The following is a 13,136-nucleotide window of genomic DNA, read 5'->3' as shown; positions in this document are numbered from 1 at the left end:
ACAAAGGATGCAGCCACAGGAAAGACCAGAAATGTACCTTCCATTCCCCCAAATGCACCATCATAAAAGCGTGGCGAGACTTTGCCTCTGGCTAAAGTGTCTTCACTGGGGTCCAAGTCTACAAAATTCCAGATTTTACAGAGGGCCCCCTTAATCAGCCTCCCTATCTCTCTGCCTCACACCAACATAAATGTCTCCTGGACTAAAGACAGGTATTAGAGATGTTAGCACATGCGTGAGCCTCTCAGCGCTCTTCACGTGGTGAGAAGTAGTGCTCAGTGAATGCCTGAGTGAGGGAGCCAGCAGTGACACAGGTGGGTCCAGGCTCTGTAGGTAACCCTTTGATTATAATGTCATCACTCCTGACAGAATGCCCTGTCACCAACTTGAAAAGATATCACTACAGCTTGTTGAGAAAGAAGTGAAATGTAAAACCAGTGAGCATAGTCCTGATTATGTCAGATTTCACATTAGCATCTTTACGTGTGAGGAGAGAGGGCCAGAAGGTTGGGCACCCAAAGGTTAGAGGGCAGTTGTTTACTCCTAGTGGCTGTGTTGTGGTTGCAGCCAGTTTTGCTGCTGGAGGTGTGCCCCCGCTGCACCCCACCTCAGCCACAGCTCGTAGCCTAGCCCTGCCCCCTAGTAGCTGGGCACTAAGACTTAGTTTCCTCATCTGTGAAACGGGACCATCTAGTAGCTCTAATTCTGTCATCTTGACAGCCAGTCTCTGTCCCTCGTCACTGCTGACATTGGGCCAGATGATTCTCTGTGAGGGCATCCTGGGCACTGCAGGGTGTTGAGTGGCATCCCCGGCCCCCACCAGGAGTACTCTCAGTTGTGGCAACCACAGATGTCCCCAAACATGGCCAGGTGTCCCCTGAGGGCTGAATCACCCTGGGTAAGGACCCTGCTGTAAAGCCCTTTGAAGTCCTTGGCATAGGTCTGGCACACACACACCCCCATCAGCATCTTTCTCTGTCACTGGGAACGCTTCACTCTTGGCATGCTTTATCTTTTTACCCAGAAATTAAAAACAAGCAGCAGCACCATTTTAAAAATTAAAAAAGGGAAGGAATGACCCTCTCACGTTTCTGCCTGAGGCCATGTGCCCCAGCCTGGTTTGGCGCCTCCTCTGGGAAGATGGTGGCCTCAGTGGGCCCCGCACCTGGAGAACGCCTGCCTCCTGTTGCTGTACCTTCTCACATCATTTCTGAGACAGAACTGCCTCTTAACTCTGTGTGGTTTGAGTTTTCCAACAACATCCTCTATTTCTGGAAAACCTATATTTAAAAAGTATGCTAACAATTAATACATCAGTGTTTGTTATAATTACTGAATCGTTCTAGATATGATTCAAGTTGGAATCCCCTTCAATCCTTACCCTGGACCTGGCAGCCTCTTCCCCTCCTTGGAGGTGCCCAGAGAGGGAAATCACTGCATCCCTTTCCTATTTGCACATGTTGTTTTAGGGGATTGCTAGAGGTTTTTTTCAGGAAATAGTTTTTTTGTAGACACGGAGAATTGTGCCATAATTGTGAGAAAAACCCCATCGTTTTGGACATTCAAGTTGTCACTGTTCTTTAGTCCTCAGAACACTTTGAGCACCTTTGTCCTCCCATTTTGAAATCCCCTCCTGGGTGAAGTCCTCAGGAACACTTCCCAGGGGCGTAATTGCTGGGTCACAGGACACACCTTTTTAAGTGTTCTGTCTCTGTGTTGCCAGCTTGGTCCCAGACAGGCAGTGCCTGTTCTCATCTTCAGAGCAGGACTTTTACTCTCCTCCTGGGGATATCACCTAAGAATCACACAGGGTCTGATGGGGGTTCCACCAGGAAATAGGTGGGGCAGGGAGTGCCACCTCTTAACCCCAGGCATCTGGGTCACAGAGGTGGGCTGACCCCACCTGGGACCAGGGCCTGGGTCTGGCTGGCCCTTGGGCCCAGGTTGGCCCCTCCCTCAGCTTCTGTCTCAGACACTGGGCCCTGAGCGCCCACCTAAGGGCTTTGGGCACACCCAGGGTAACTGTCCAGGGTTCTGATTCTAAGTTGCCCCAGGACATGCAGTTAGCCCAGCTAGACTGGGATCTCCTTCTCCACAGGGTCCAAGAAGGACATCTCTCTCAGACACTTCTCGAGCCAACTTAGGGGATAACAAAGCCCCTGTTCACAGAACACTGGGCCCTCCCTGTGGGGGTAAGGAAAGGGGCAGGGGCTGTGGGAAGGCAGGCACAGGAAGTGTGGGGCAGCATCACAAGGAGCACCTGTGTCCCCACAGATCTGGGTCAACGAGGAGACGAAGCTGGTGTACTTCCAAGGCACAAAGGACACGCCCCTGGAGCACCACCTCTATGTGGTCAGCTATGAGTCAGCCGGCGAGATTGTGCGTCTCACCACACCTGGCTTCTCCCACAGCTGCTCCATGAGCCAGGTGGGCACTCCCCTGAGCCCCAAAGCACTCAATGGCACTGTCCCTGCACCCGCCCTTAGCCTTTTGGAACACTCTAGAACAGCGGTTCTCAACCTGTGGGTTGCGACCCCTTTGGGGGTCGAACAATCCTTTCACAGCGGTCGCCTAAGACCATCGGAAAACACATATATAATTACATATTGTTTTTGTGATTAATCACTATGCTTTAATTATGTTCAGTTTGTAACAATGAAAATAACATCCTGCATGTCAGATATTTACATTACGATTCATAACAGTAGCAAAATTACAGTTATGAAATAGCAACGAAAATAATTTTATGGTTGGGGGCCACCACAACATGAGGAACTGTATTAAAGGGTCGCAGCATTAGGAAGGTTGAGAACCACTGCTCTAGAACATCTGACAACAGTAGAGCACAGAGCCACTCCCCATCCAAGGCAAACACTTGGTAGCATTTTGCTGACTGGAGAACCAGAGAGATGAGTGGGCTCAGGCATTAGAAACATCTGGGTCTGACCACATGGGGCCAGGGGACAGATTTTTTTTTGCCCTCAGTTTACTTATCTGCAAAATGACGGTAATAGTAATAGCAGCCACCCCATGTGGGTGGAGTTTTGAGGTTTAAATGAGCACTCACACAGGGTAAAGTTGATAAATATTCAGTGAAGGTAGGCAGAAGATGGGCAAAGGGCACAGAATCAGAGGCGGGGTGAGGTGCTCAGTGCCCCCATCCTACCCGCAGAATTTCGACATGTTCATCAGCCACTACAGCAGTGTGGGCACACCGCCCTGCGTGCACGTCTACAAGCTGAGCGGCCCCGATGATGACCCTCTGCACAAGCAGCCTCAGTTCTGGGCCAGCATGATGGAGGCGGCCAGTGAGTAGCCCCAGATCCCCTGGGGCTTTGACCCAGTCCTTCCCCTTGGGAGCCTCAGCTTGCCCATCTATAAAATGGGATGGGGTCCCATCAAATAACACTGTGAGAGGAGGAGGTTCTCAAGGATCAGAGGCAGCAAGCATGCCCAAAGCCCTGCCTGCTAGGCCTCCCCAGCGCCCAGCCCCTCCCAGCAGCCCCGCGAGCTCGTCAGTGAACGTGACCACTAGCCCCGACTGTCCTGTGGGCCCTTCCACCTGGAACAGTCTCATTTCTGAGCTGCAATCAAGGACTGCACCTCACAGAGCAGACTTTGTTCAGAACCCAACTGCCTGACAGGGGTCCCTGTAGAGGGCATCCTTCTCAGGGCAAGCTGTCTCCAGCGGCACAGAGCAGACTCTCCAAAACCTTTGTGGAAGGAGCCTGGCAGTCATTCAGTCAGGAGGCAGCTTGTTAGTTTGTCCAGGAGCCTGGAGGACAGCCTGGACTCTGCTGGGGTGACTCCAGGTTCCAGTTCTGGCTGCAGAATCATGGGCAAGTCAGCTTGTCTCCCTAAAATGTTCCTTTATCTACAGAATGCTACAACATCCATTCTGAGAATGAAAATCAAACCCTTGGTACATCTAAGAATCTCTCGCTAAGAAGGACACCCTTCCCTAACCCCAGCCCAGCCATTTGCTAGATTTCCAGATGTTTTAGGAAATAAGCCCTCGCATTTGTAGAATATTTTATGGATTAAAAGCACTTGTTATATGATCACCCTCCTGGAACCTCAGTAGATGCAAAACCTCTCCACCCAATAACTCAGTCTGCAACACCATAGGATGTGATGGAGCAGGACCTTCAGCCTTGATTTTACTGCCGGGGAATGGTCTTGCACAGCAGTGGAGGAGCAGTGATGGAACTTGAGTGTCTCAATGCTGAGTCCTGGGTTTGCAGACAACCTCTATGAGCAGCTGGCAAACTGGCCAACTGTGGGCAAATCCTGCCACACCCTATCATATGCATCCTCTGGCCACCTTAAGGCTGCAACAGCAAAGCTGAGTTGTTACTGCAGAGACACAGAATGTCTCCTCAGCACTTAAAGCCCAAACCGCTCTACCCCTTTCCAGAAAACGCTCAACAACCACTGAACTATATTATCACTTACTTAACTTTTAAGTCTGCATTCTGTTTACCTGAATAAAATTATCTTAGAGAAAGACTTCTTCACCATCATAATCCGAACACCAGTGTTGCTTTGCAAAAATGAAACTAATCATAAAAATCAGAGGTGCAGACCATAAAACTGGCTATTAGTCAAATCCCAAGTGCTGTTACTTCCATAGGGGATAAGCTAGCGTCAGAGGCTGCAGGGATAGCGTACCTCCAACCTACTCCTGGTGGGTGGGGGCCAGGCAGTAGGGTATGGGTGTTGGCCAGCTGTGGGCTCCTGCCTGAGTAGCCAAGGCCTCTCCATCTCTGCAGGTTGCCCCCCTGATTATGTGCCCCCAGAGATCTTTGACTTCCACACGCGGTCTGATGTGCGGCTGTATGGCATGATCTACAAGCCGCATGCTGTGCAGCCGGGGAAGAAGCACCCCACTGTCCTCTTCGTGTACGGAGGTCCCCAGGTGGGTGCCAGCCTGCTCCCTACACCCTCTCCCTCCGTTCCAGGACTCGGGTGTCCCATCTCATCCCCACTAACCAAACTGGGTTCTGGGGTTCCTTGATCTTTTGCCTCTGGCTTTTTGTACAATTTATCCTCCCTAATGACCATCCACTCCCCCTCTCCTGCTGATGCTCCCTGTCCCTTTGGGAAGTCTCCCTCACCCCCCATGTGTTCATTTGGGCCATGTGTCAAGTAGTGATCCACTCTCACCAGCATGAGGACAGAAGTGGCCTGAGCCCTGGGCCCAGTTTTCTGAGAAGGGAACAGGGCTAGCCTGGCAGGTCCATCTAAGACTGGTTCTCACTTTGGGGTGTTCTTTCTTCCAGGGTACACTGGATAATGTCTGGGGACATTTGTAGTTGTCACCACTTGGGGGAAGCACTCCTGGCATCAATGGGTGGAGGCCAGGGATGCTGTCTACACTCTGTAGTGCCCAGGACGTGCTGCCCCCCAACACACACACACAATAAGGCCCTGGATAGTAACAGTGCTGAACTGAGACACTGAAGTGAAGTTTCTCAGAGAAAGCACCTGCTGCTACCACCAGCCGCTCCCCAACCAGCTTTTATATCTCCTTTTTAGAGGTAACTGAAGGGTATAAAAGAGGTAGAAAATGACTGAAGACAGAAGATTCCAGAGAGGGCCTATCTGAGAAGAGAGCTTGATTGGGGCCTTTCTCTCTATAGCATGTTGTAGGCAGAGACCTGCTGCTGCATGGGCCCCTCTCATCTTCCACTACTCTGCTTCCAGAACCCTTCTGGGGCATTCATAGCCTTCACAATAAAGTACAGGGGCCTTGATTAGGCCATAAGATCCCTGCTCCTGTCCTGCTGGCTTCTGGGCCATCTAGCATGTTCTGTCTTGCATCTCACACTGAATTTCTTACCACTTGCCCAAAGCCCCACGTCTTCTCTTTGCCTTATCCCACAGGTACAGCTGGTAAATAACTCCTTCAAGGGAATCAAGTATTTACGGCTCAACACGCTGGCATCCCTGGGCTATGCCGTGGTTGTGATTGATGGCAGGGGCTCGTGTCAGCGAGGGCTTCGGTTTGAAGGGGCCCTGAAAAACCAAATGGTAACTTCTCTTACCAGTCTCTCTGGACCCTTCTTGGGTGGTGAAGGGAGATCTTGGTTTTGTTGGCTCAGGGTTTGGGGTGGCTCTGGGGCACCTCCTTCAAGGACTGTCCTGGCCAAGATGCCAGGCATAAAGGGAGTGGCATTTTGGAACCAAGGGGAACATCTGCTTTGCTGCTCAGCTCTGAGCTTCCTCCAATAAGAGACAGGTATACACTCATTTCACCTGGCGCATGAAACTAGACGCAGCCAGACATACCAGTACAGGCCCAGTGGGCAGGAGTGCCAAGGGCTGGGATGGACAGACACTGGTGACTGTAGAAGTGGTGCTAATGGTGATGGTGATGAAGGTGGTGATGGTGATATGGTGATGGTGGTGGTGGTGGTGAGGAGGAGGGGGAGAATGATAGTGGAGATGATGGCAGTGATGACACCAGCTGTTCACTGAGCCCTAGTGTGTGCCAGGCCTCTTGAGTGCAGGATGCTTACCATCTTGTGTCTTCCTCTTGTCCACTATAAAATTAGGTTAACATCCTCATTCTTGGGATATGAAAGCTGAGGCCCAGAAAGGGGATGTGACTTTCTCAGAGTCACTGAGCCAGGAGGTAGCATGACAGGATTGGTGTCAGGCCTGTCTGACCACTGCCCAGAGAGCAGGCAGAGTGTGAACAGGGCTTGGAGAAAGGAATGTCTTCCAGAAAGCTGCTTTGGTCCAGAGGGACAGGGCTCCCCACAAGGGACAAAGGTGGGACAGCAGGGTGCACACCCAGGAGGCCACTGAGAGGTTCCCGGCCTCGTCCCCCAGGGCCAGGTGGAGATTGAGGACCAGGTGGAGGGCCTGCAGTTCGTGGCCGAGAAGTATGGCTTCATCGACCTGAGCCGGGTGGCCATTCACGGCTGGTCCTACGGAGGCTTCCTCTCGCTCATGGGACTGATTCACAAGCCCCAAGTGTTCAAGGTGGGCTCCACCCCCAACCCCCCTCTTGTCTACCAGCACCCACCCATGTCCCTTGGAGCCCCTGGGGGAGGCATCTTGGCAGGGGCTTTGCCACGTGGCTGTTTCTCCCTGCAGCAGCCCCACGGGGCCGAGCCCCCCTCCTCATTGCCCGCCACTGCTGACCCCAGGATGGCGTCCAGCTGCACAAAACCCCACCAGCAGCTCTCTGTGGGAGGCTGAGCCTGGGACCCCGGCCTCGGATGGGCAGAGGTGGGGCATGGTGTGAAGAGCATCGGGGGAGGGGCCCCCAGGCCGGCGGCACTGTCCGGGCACCGCGGGGCGGCGATGAGGAGGAGGAGGCAGAAAGGCAGTGGGACCAGGGAGGGGCCGATCCTGGCCTAAACATGCCCATTCAATTCACCCTCCCTCAACAGCGCACAGTTCACGGGGACACACGGTCTGAGGGCCCCTCCCTGCCAGCCGCCCGTGTGCATGCCCTCCGGGGGTGGCCCTGGGACAGCCAGTTGAGCAAGGGCTCCCAGAACCTGACCCATGTGCATGTCTCTCTCTTTCCCTCCACCCCCTCTCCCTTTCCCTGCCCTGTCCATCCACTGTGGCTTTCAGGTGGCCATCGCAGGTGCCCCGGTCACAGTCTGGATGGCCTATGACACAGGGTACACGGAACGCTACATGGACATCCCGGAGAATAACCAACTTGGCTATGAGGCGGGTTCTGTGGCCCTGCATGTGGAGAAGCTGCCCAACGAGTAAGGCCCCTGCCTGCCCTGGAAGTTCCGGATCACCAAGGCCCTCCTGCCTCTGAGGCTGTGCTCCTGTGGCTTCCGCTCCTCCTTTTACCTGCTTGAGCCTTGCATCCCCTCCTGCAGCCCTGTCTCCTCTCCAGTTTTCCCAGGAAGTGGGTGCCTGGGTGCTCTGGGAGGGAGGCCCTTGGTCCTGCCCTCAGAAAGCTAGAAGGAAGGTTCTAGATTTATACCACTGCATATGTGGGCTGCCCTCACTCCCCAAGCACATAATCCACCATAGGCCTCTCAGCTGGTCTCCAACCTGAACAGCCTCTGTCTTGTGGGTTTTGTAACATCGGTTCTATTGGAGCAGCTCAGATGTCCCATGTCATGCTTTTGGCATTGACATCTCATTTTCTGATTGAAAGAAATCAATGTTGCCACTTTCCCCAGCTGTGGCTCTGTCTGAATATATATGTCTTTCATGCTGGCATTCTCATTACCATACACCCAGCCTGGGCCCCTTTCCAGTGAGGCTGCTCTCTGGAGTGTGGCCAGGGCTGCCTGGGGACCCCAACATGCAGCCAAACTTGGAAGCCCCTGCTCTAGACCCATGCCATCCACTTAAATTTAAGTTCACATTCACTCTGATTCACTGAAATAATAAATCCATTGAGACAGATGTAGGTTGTTGGGTGCCAAGGGATGGGAGTGACTGCCAATGGGCATGGGGTTTTGCTTTGGGGTGATGGAATATCCTGGAACAAGATAAAGGTAATGGTTGTACAACCCTGTGAATGCACCAGATGCACCTGAAATGTTCACTTTAAAATAAGTTAACTTTAAGCTATGTGAATTTCACCTCAATAAATTACTTTTTTAAAATAAAAATAAATTATTTTAATGCAGTTCCTCGGCCACTCTTGCCACATTTCAGGTGCTCAGTAGCCATGTGTGGTGGTGGTTTTAAGGCCGGGCAGGTCTAGAACATTCCATCATTCCAGAGTGCCTTGGGGCAGCACTATCCTAAAAGCTTTCCTGTAGCTCAGGGCCTTGCACACACAGCTGAGAACGCCCTTCTCCCCTCCTTGCCTGGAGGAAGTGAGGAGGGCTTCCCTGACCCAGCTGTGCCCCCTGCTACTTTCAGTTCTGCCACCATCTCTTGCTTTGTCCTCACTGCCCTGGGCTGGAGAGGGACTCTGAAACTAACTGCCTCGGGGCAGAGAGGAGGGTCCCACCCCAGACCATCACCTCATTTTGTCTTCCAGGCCCAACCGCCTGCTCATCCTACACGGCTTCCTGGATGAGAACGTGCACTTTTTCCACACAAACTTTCTTGTCTCCCAGCTGATTCGAGCCGGGAAACCTTACCAGCTCCAGGTGGGTGGCTCCTGGACACTTTGGGCCCATCCCTGGAGTTGGCAGGGTGGGCAGCGGCGATCGGGGTGGCATCTCCTCCCCCTGCACTTGCTCCCTCTCCCAGAGCATCTGTGGTCACCCTGCACTGCCCGCCTTCACCCCCATCCTGAGCTCCCTGTGTTCATCATCCATTTGTTCTTTATTTGGCAATCTTGGGGTTGATCACTGGGTCTCCGCTGCCCTCAGTTCTGGGAACAGCAGGGGAACACAGCCAGACCCGCCCCAGCCCAAGGCCTTGTAGAGGAAAGTCAGTGCTGCCACAGTTATCACACAGGCATAGGTTTTATTTCAAGTGAAGAAATTGGCTTTGGAGGAACTGTCTGGTGTTCTGGAAACACGTAGGTGAGGTGTCACCTTGAACGGGATGTCAGAGAAGAATTCTGTGAGGCTACTAAAGACTGGGTGGGAGTCAGCTAGGCACTGGAGTGGGGGTAGGTGTGTGGAGGACACCAGCCACAGGGAACTAGTTGGATGGAGCAGCTCAGGGACAGGAAACCAGGGTGGCTGGTGGAGTAAGCTGGAGAGGAGGTGGAGACAGGAAAGGGACGGCGTCTTGGTGGGGTGGGGGCTAGACTTCTGAGTTAAGGGGATGGCTCTTGGGTGAGGGGGCAGAGCCTTGCCTGGAATTTGTTCAAAAGATGAGGAGAGGTGTCCGGGCCTGGGAGCAGGACTGTGACTTCTACCTGCCGTGGACCGGCGCCACTCTAGCCGCCTATAGACAAGGGCCAGTGGGACATGAGTCATAGTCAGTTGTCCCAGCAGGAATGGGGTCAACGGTGGGAAGCAAGAGGCCTGGTGGATTATGGAGCTGCTCTGGAGGTGAGAGGGGCAGACTTTATCACATGCTGCTGCCCAGTGTCTCTCTGCTCCCCGACCCCTCCATGTGCTCGCTCTGTCCTGTTGGGGACGCCATCACTGAGGGTTACAAGGCAGGAGGCACTGGCTTTAGGGACCTGTGACTGGGCACACACTTCCCAGACATGGCAGGAGGGAGGCAGGCAGGGTTTCCATGTAGATGAAGAGCTGTTGGCGTGCCTCTCAGCAGCCCCACCCCAACTGCATGTGCCTCTCACAGACAGACCAGAGGCAGCTGCAGATCAGGGCAAAAGTTGGGCGGGACCAGAATGGACCATCAGATGTCCCCCTGAACCTGAGATCACAATGCAGTTAGCTGGGACAGCTGTTGCCTCCTGTGTGGCCACAGGGGGGCAGGCCTTACCTCCTCATCAGAAAAAGGGTGTGATGACCTCAGCCACCCAGCAAGGCTATGAGGGCCAAAGGAGCTCTCTCAGGGAAAGCATTTAGCACGGGGGAGTTTTCCTGAGCCCCCGCCTCCCCAGGAGTTGCCGCAAGTGAGATAACACTCTCTGTTGGGGGTGGGAGCAGGGTGCCCTTTTCTGGTTCAGACACCCTGAAACCGTTGGATTGGGAGGCTGGCAGCCCCAGTTTGTTCATGCGTCACATTTGTCATGTGCCACTCCCTGGGCTCAGTCTGGGAGCACAGAGGGAGCCAGACAGACCCTCTCCCTCCCCTCACAGCCCAAGAGGAGAAGAAGTGACCAGGCACGCACAAGTCAAGGTGGCGTAAAGGGACAAGGGCAGCAGGGTCTGTTCCAGGCAGTGCTGGTGCCCCAGGCGGGAAAGTGGTGGAGCCTGTGACCCAAGAGGCTGGGTTTTAATGTCAGGCTGGAAAGTCCTTGCAGAGCCCTGAGCTGGGGTCAGTCTGATCAGACCTATGATTCATCCAGGGGTGGATTAAAGAAGGCAGAAGTGAAGGTGGGGAGCGCTCTGGGTGGTTTGATGCCTTCCCAGAGTAATGGGCTAGACCAGTGGCCATGGGCCTAGAGAGGGAGAATAGTTCAGAAACCCACCTCATTGGCAGGAAGAGATGAGGAGTGGTGCTAGCCATGTTCTTTGGGAGAGTCTGGAGCAGGTTTCATGACTATCCCATGAGCCCCAGGGCCAATCCAGGAGCAGCTGCTGGAGTGTGGGGACAGGGCAAGAAGCAAGACCTGTGCCCCTGTCACCAGCCACCTGGGTATCACCTCAGCCAGGTCTCAGTAACTGGATAATTCCATGGGTATGACCTTTGGCACCAACATGTTGCTGCCCCTTGATCCCCTTTGCAGTGGTGAGGGGACCGAGAAAACAACTGGCAAAGCCTGGCAGGAGGCTGTGCTGGGGGCCTTGCTGTGTGCAATCCAAAGGTGGCCTTTTGATAAAGCGGAAATATCTCCTGAGGTGTGAAGTTTCACCCCTCCACTGACATGGGTTCATTGTGCCTCGTTAGGTTCGGGGACGGAGGGGCCGTACCGTTTCTTAAGTCTTTCATATGTGCAAGTGCTCTGTGTTTTAGTGACCCTCAGGAAGATCCTGTGAGGTCCAAATTCTTCATCCTATTCTCAAGGGGCATGGCTGCAGTCAGGGGGATGGTCACTTGCCTGTTACACAGCAGGATGACTGGCAGAGGGGGGATCAGAATCTGGCTTCATCAGCTCCAGAGCTTGTGCTCTTCTGTCTCCACACAGGAGGGGATGGTGGCACAACTCCCCCCAGGGGAGATTCCCTGAACCAGAGAGGGGGAGGGGCGCCAGGGTACAGGGGTAGGCCTGAGACTCCAGCAGGGTCCCTCGGTGTCACCAGCCCTGCCTTCTCTGCCCACCCAGATCTACCCCAACGAGAGACACAGTATCCGCTGCCCCGAGTCCGGCGAGCACTATGAAGTCACACTGCTGCACTTTCTACAAGAATACCTCTGAGGGCCTGTGGGCACTTGGCTGCACATTTAGAGCACAAGTGGCTTCGCCGCCGCTGCCACCACCACCATGGGGACCAGGTGGGAAGGAACGAGTGGCTTCACAGCCACCAACCCTGCAGTGCCCTCTCCTCAGCCCCCACTGGACTGCCCCAGGCCCAAGAGCCACTGCCTTCATGTCCTGACGCCTTTTATCATTTTTAAAAATGCTCCTGGGTTCTTTGCCTGCTGCTTCTTGGTTGCCAAGACGGAAAGATAAAGCCGACATCCACGAGGCACTTCCTAAAGCCATCCTCTTCTGTCCCCGTTGTCCGGGAGCAGGAGGCCCATACTCCACTGGCCGCTGGAGGGGCTGGGTCTGCCATCTGGGCCCTGGCCCACCACTGCACCCAGCACAGAAGCATGCGATTGCCTTTCCCTCCACCTGCCCCACTTCCTATTTGTGTTTTGTTTTGGGGGACTTTTCATAATTATTTAAAAGACAGAAAGGAAAGGGTGCCTAATCTAGAATTGGGGTCTGCTGCTGAGCAATGGGGTCAGTCCAGTCAGCACCTGGTAACCCCCCCCCCCCTTTCAAAGCCCAGAGTGGGGACTGGTGGCCAACAGGTGTGAATGATGCACCTGGTGCAGGGCCACCTCTCCCCAACTTTCAGGTAGGCTCTGAACTTGTCCAGCTTTGGTCTCTCCTGGCCAGTGGCTGCTGCCCACTTCCCAGCCCTCCAGCCACATGTGTCTGCCAGGCCTGCACAGACTGGTTTCCGGGGTTGGGAGTGAAACCATCCCCGCCTCAGGGTTATCTTTGCTCCTTCCTTTCCCTCCCTGCCAAGAGTTCTGCCAGCGTGGGCGAAAAAAAAAAAAGAAAAAGGAGAAACAAACCACCTCTACATATTATGGAAAGAAAATATTTTTGTCGATTCTTATTCTTTTATAATTATGCGTGTAAGACGTAGGCTCATTAAACGATTCCAGATGGAAGTGTTGCCGGCTGCCTGGGGTTTCTTCTAAGCCCTTGAGGTGGTGCTGGGGGCCTTTCTGAGTAAGAAGAATCCAGGTGGTGACTGAGCCAAAGGCATAGTGGTCTTTGCAGTCAGTTCTGAGCACCTTGACACAAAAGGGGGCGGTGCACCATGCCCTGGCTGGAAGACGTCCCACTCCTCATCAGAGTGGCCCAGTGAGGACAGTCCCCACTGTCCTGATGTCTCACTTGGGGACCTAGCATAGGATGTGGTAGGCAGCCTATCTGGTCCACC

General features: G+C 53.8%; 1 protein-coding gene across 2 annotated transcripts in view; it reads left to right on the top strand.

The window, feature by feature from the left end:
* DPP9 (dipeptidyl peptidase 9) overlaps positions 1–12,517 on the top strand; it is a 36,925-nt gene extending 24,408 nt beyond the window's left edge. The window contains exons 14-21 of one of the 2 annotated variants that reach the window (XM_090289398.1): positions 2,275–2,427; positions 3,173–3,308; positions 4,773–4,918; positions 5,887–6,033; positions 6,838–6,990; positions 7,594–7,736; positions 8,981–9,092; positions 11,798–12,517. In XM_090289398.1, coding sequence (XP_090145524.1) covers positions 2,275–2,427; positions 3,173–3,308; positions 4,773–4,918; positions 5,887–6,033; positions 6,838–6,990; positions 7,594–7,736; positions 8,981–9,092; positions 11,798–11,890 — 1,083 coding nt within the window. In that variant the 3' untranslated portion in view covers positions 11,891–12,517. Of the gene's footprint in view, positions 1–2,274; positions 2,428–3,172; positions 3,309–4,772; positions 4,919–5,886; positions 6,034–6,837; positions 6,991–7,104; positions 7,240–7,593; positions 7,737–8,980; positions 9,093–11,797 lie in introns of those variants that run through there. The other variant, XM_090289399.1, reaches the window with a different exon arrangement.
* Positions 12,518–13,136: the final 619 nt, after the last annotated feature.

The sequence above is a fragment of the Furipterus horrens genome, unplaced genomic scaffold (assembly GCF_987537825.1).
Source record: "Furipterus horrens unplaced genomic scaffold, mFurHor1.1.pri manual_scaffold_10, whole genome shotgun sequence".
NCBI classification, from domain to species: Eukaryota; Metazoa; Chordata; class Mammalia; order Chiroptera; family Furipteridae; genus Furipterus; species Furipterus horrens.
This window is presented reverse-complemented; position numbering and strand designations above follow the sequence as displayed.